Below are 4850 nucleotides of genomic sequence, written 5' to 3'. Positions count from 1 at the left end.
GAAAATTCAAATAAGAAAGAATGCAAGATAGCAAATTGAAGTCATCTGTTAAAGACATGATTGAATATGAAGCAAAAATGAATTCAAAACTAAACAAAAAAGCAGTGAGAAAATGAACATTCAAATTAGAAACAATGTTAATGCTTTGGTGCAATTCATTGAAATCTTTAACAATGCAATCTGCATGCCTGGCAATTGAAATCTTCAACTATGCAAGCTTTTGCTCAAGCGGTTGAAGCTTTTGTTCAAACTTTTTCTCATATTAGATGAGAAAAAATGAATATCGAACAACATATAAATGAAATGATCCATATACCTAATATTTTTAAAATTTTATGTTGATGTAGGGTTACTTCCAGTTGTGTGATAGTTCAAAGCTCGATATGATAATCCTTCAGTTTTTTAGAGCCCCATTATGACCCAATGGTATCCTTTAAGATGATCCTATGTAAAAGATTTGTGAGAATTACTCTTCCCCCTTTTGTTTTTGCTCATTCTCGTGTTACGTGAGTTAAATCACGTTGAAAATGCACCTACGTGAGTTAACTCACGTTCGCCTTTTTTAGGGGACTGAACAATTATAAATGGGAGAAGAGAAACTCTCCAGATTTGTCAGCTAGAATGACAGTGATAACAGCTCAAAACACTCAAATAATAACAACCTTAGCATCAAAGTATTATTGCAATGTTTGAAACATTATTTTACTCATAAGTATTATTACAAGCCCATGGAGATAAGAAAACATTATTTTATTCAAAAGGACACTCACTTCCACAAACCCTCTAATCACATAGGGTATTTATAAAGCTGGAGAACCTTCTTCCAAGATGGCCTATTGCTAATATCATCCCACCAAGCATTCACATGCTTCCTCTCTTTTACCATATTCTCTTTTCCCATTGAATTCATCAAATAATGACCAAATGGAAGATGGCTAAGGTCAGCAAGGCTAAAGAAATCACCAGCCAAGTACTTAGTCTTTGATAGCCTCTCTTCATAAATATCCAACACCTTTCCAAGCTTTTCTTCACTCTCTTGAACAACTTTTTGGTCAGATGGAAGTCCCACTAGTGGGTAAACCAAAAGATTCATAACTAAGTTGTAGATTGGTGGGTTGAAGTTATGTGCTTCAACTTCTAGCCATTGCTCCACAAGACCCCTTTCTTCTATTGTCTTTCCAAGCAAATCAGTCCCTTGATTTTTGTACTTTTCAGCATAGTACCTTAGGATTGCCCTAGATTCTGCAATTTATAATAGATCAAAGGGTTAATAGTGTTTTTCCCCTCTGTAAAATTTGACATTTCCGGTTTACCAACCTAGGAAATTTTTAGTTTGGAATCAGTCCTTATTTTAAAAAAAAAAATTCCAGAATACCCCCTTATAGGCCATTTTCAATTTTTTTTTCTTTAGAATTATCATTTTTAAATGGCCTATTAGAGAGTATTTTGGAATTAACGTTGACCATAATTTCCTACTATCAGATACCATGAATTAACGTTGTCAGCATATTGATGACCGTTTGATCAAGATAGTCTGAATTTCAAACTCGAAGTTTTGGTTTTTCAAAAAAAAAAAAAACCCACTATTGTTGTGATTTATTTAATCTGAATGCAACAATGATAAATCTACTCATGAATTCAAGTATATCAGCAGCATAATGTACATAAAAATTATTTATGCTTAGCTAAATGGAATACAGTATAGAAACAAGTGAGGGGCTAACCATAGAGAGTATAGTCACCATCTTGAATAACAGGGAGTAATCCAAAGGGCTGCATATGAAACAAGCATTCATTTGTTATACATGAATATAATTTTTTTTACAGGATACATGAATAAAAGTTATTGAAATCAGTAACTTTTATCTTCCGAATATGGACTATGAGTTGGATTCAAAAACGGTGGTAGATGACATTTATGGAAAGAGGGAGAGCAGCTCAGATTTCGATCCAATCATCAAGGACTGTTGTCATAGTTTAGTTATAGATCTTGCAATCTCTCGTGTTAGGTTCATTAGAAGACAAATCAATAAAGTTTCGCAGTTAGGGTAACTCCATCTATAGCTAATTTCCATCATTCCAACATATACTAAAACTCTTATTTTAAATGAAATGCATTAATCTTGTTTTTGTTAAAAAATCAGTTATTGAAATCAGGACATACAATAAAAAGATATTGATTAAATAAAAGGAAAAATTGACGGGCCAACCTCGTTCAAGTCATGTTTCACTGTTCCAGATTTTAATGACTTATATGTGGATGATTTAAATGAATGGTAGATTGAAAATATATCTCTACTCAAAGAAATAGATAGACAAAATTGTTGGGAAATGACCTCCATAATTTCCCTCATCCGTGAACTCAAAATAGACACTAGTAGGAACATAAATTATAAGTGTAATCACACAAAATTTTAGCGTGGAAAACCTTCTCAATATAAAAAAAAAAACCACGGGACTCTTGAGCGTCTTAAACTTCCACTATAATGATAATGACAATACAACAACCCCTAGGTGGATCTCACTACAACGTATCTCTCAATTTGTAAGGAACACTCTTACAAATTGGCTCACTATTTATCTCACAAGGAAACTCTTTATGAGAATCACTTTCCTCTTTTGATTAAGGGTCTTCTTTTCTCTTGTTTTTTGTTGTTCTACTCCTGTGGTGTGTTGTGAATTCTAGCTCATGCTCGAATCAAGCCAAAGTTTGCCTTACATGCATGAACACACTTGTCATTTGCCTTTCATGCAAAACACCAAGTGTCCCTTCCAATGAATGCACCGCACCATGTGTCTCTTGCAATGCATGCACCACAACATATGTTACTCATACACTACACAAACTATACACCATACACCCTGCTACTTGTGATCACATGCAACCTTCGAGTTTGTCAAATACAAGTTGGCCACGTGGCAATCGATGGACCCCACAAAAATTTGACTATCATTACGTATAAAACAGGGATGGATTCAGATTCCCTGATGTTATAAAAGCACACAGTTGCACATTGTTTTAAATCTCAGTCATTGATTTTAAATCGGACTATTTAGATTATACAATACGTAGATTAATTATAATCTATTTCGCACGTCGATTTTAGATCGGACGGTTAGCATAAATATCTGTGTGCACGCATTTACAACGGTAAATCCAATTCCATAAAACAGACTTGTATTGCCTAATTGTAAAAAACCACATGCAGTGCAATTTTACATTTCGGTTCTTTATTGAAAACCAAGTGGCTCAAATTACACATATTTGCAATTGCATCATGCAGTTACAGGAATCAAAAGATCAAACTTGAACTGTGTTTTGGATCTATTCTATAAAGTCAAAATATGAATCGTATAATCTTAATCAGAAATTTCAGATCATTTGATTGCATAATCTTCTCAGCACATAGAATTCAATTACATATTTTTTTCGCATTTGTGAGAATCGACAATAACCTTATAACTTATATAATGGTGACCCTTGTCCTGAAGAACTTTTCTATTTTGTACCAAAAAGGGTTTTCACCAAAGAGAAAGTAAGAAACACCATAATTTTTTTGGTTTTTGGGTTTGTTCTAAAAAAATTTCCATTAAATTATAATTTTATTCAATCCAATGAGCCGGCTCAAGTTGATTTGGATCATATGACTATCACACATTTAATGTATTGATGGCCATTGGATCGAGATTGAAATCTATACCGTCTAAAAACACCCACCTATATGCCAACCGTATAAAGGTGGCAATTATCGACCATAGACCATTCGAATTCAACCCAACATATGGTAGATTGAATTAAAAAAAAAATGCCATGAACAAAAATTTGGGACCAAAAGTACAATAGAAATAAAAAAAACAGAGAAAAAGAACCTGCAACTTAAGGTATTCAGCTTCCTTGTGCTCTCCCTTAAAGCCATCAACATGTACCGTTTCAAACTCAATATCCTTTTCAATCAGACACACAATCACCCGTTTTGGGCAAGCATAGTCTGGGCCATATACCTTCACAACCATTGTAATTTGATGAAAGCAATATTTCAAAGATATGGTTTTAAGGCATCTGGTTATTGCTTCTTATATATTGTCTTGAAAAGAAAAGAAAAGAAAAGAAAAAGTTTCATAAAAAACGTCACATTTACTAAAAAATTGTCGTAGAGAGAGTGTCATTTAAACAATAGTTTTAATATTTTCAACTATACCTTTCTTCACTTTAAAAAAAAAACTATATATATCTTTCTTCAAAAAAAAAAAAAAAATTAACCATACCTATGGTTAATACTATGCGCATCATTTTACAAGTTATTATTTTCCATTTTCTCCGTTTTCAAATATATGTCGCAGTTAATCACTTTACATATGTTAATACATAGTGTTAACCATCAATGTACTTAATTATCTATAGTAAAATATATAAAAATTTACTATTTTGAAAAGATTCTTTGAGAAAAAAACAAACAATATCTTACATGCTAACATTTGTATTTACATATTAGTTAAAAAATATAGTCACAGTAAATTATGTTAATAATGCATATGATAAAATTGTGATATGTATCTATGAACGAAGGGAGTAATAAAATCAAATTAACGATTAATAAGGATAATTTAAAAATTCATTATTAAATTTATTTGATTATCATATTTTAGTCTGGTAAAATGATCAAATGCAACAATTATTGTGAGAGAGATGGGTAAAATTTGGATTTAATAAATCCAAATTCAATTAATTGAAAAGATATATCTTGAGAATCTAAATTATTTTTTGAAAGAACGTATTAAATTTCTACCAAATATATTTAATTTAGTAAAAAAAACTATATATATATGTTGACAAAATTAATAAATTACTA

At 31.6% G+C, this 4850-nt stretch overlaps 1 protein-coding gene across 1 annotated transcript; it reads right to left on the bottom strand.

Moving 5' to 3' along the window:
- Positions 1 to 641: 641 nt before the first annotated feature.
- Positions 642 to 4080, bottom strand: LOC25490596 (glutathione S-transferase F9). Its single transcript, XM_013604202.2, has 3 exons — positions 3871 to 4080; positions 1725 to 1773; positions 642 to 1242 (listed from the first exon to the last, which is right to left on the bottom strand). The coding sequence occupies exons 1-3, from the start codon at positions 4012 to 4014 to the stop codon at positions 788 to 790; spliced, it is 648 nt and encodes a 215-aa protein (XP_013459656.1). The 5' UTR covers positions 4015 to 4080; the 3' UTR covers positions 642 to 787.
- Between the last annotated feature and the right edge of the window lie 770 nt (positions 4081 to 4850).

Source organism: Medicago truncatula, chromosome 3, assembly GCF_003473485.1.
Source record: "Medicago truncatula cultivar Jemalong A17 chromosome 3, MtrunA17r5.0-ANR, whole genome shotgun sequence".
NCBI lineage: Eukaryota > Viridiplantae > Streptophyta > Magnoliopsida > Fabales > Fabaceae > Medicago > Medicago truncatula.
The sequence above is the reverse complement of the archived record's forward strand: the minus strand, read 5'-3'. Positions and strand labels throughout refer to the sequence as shown.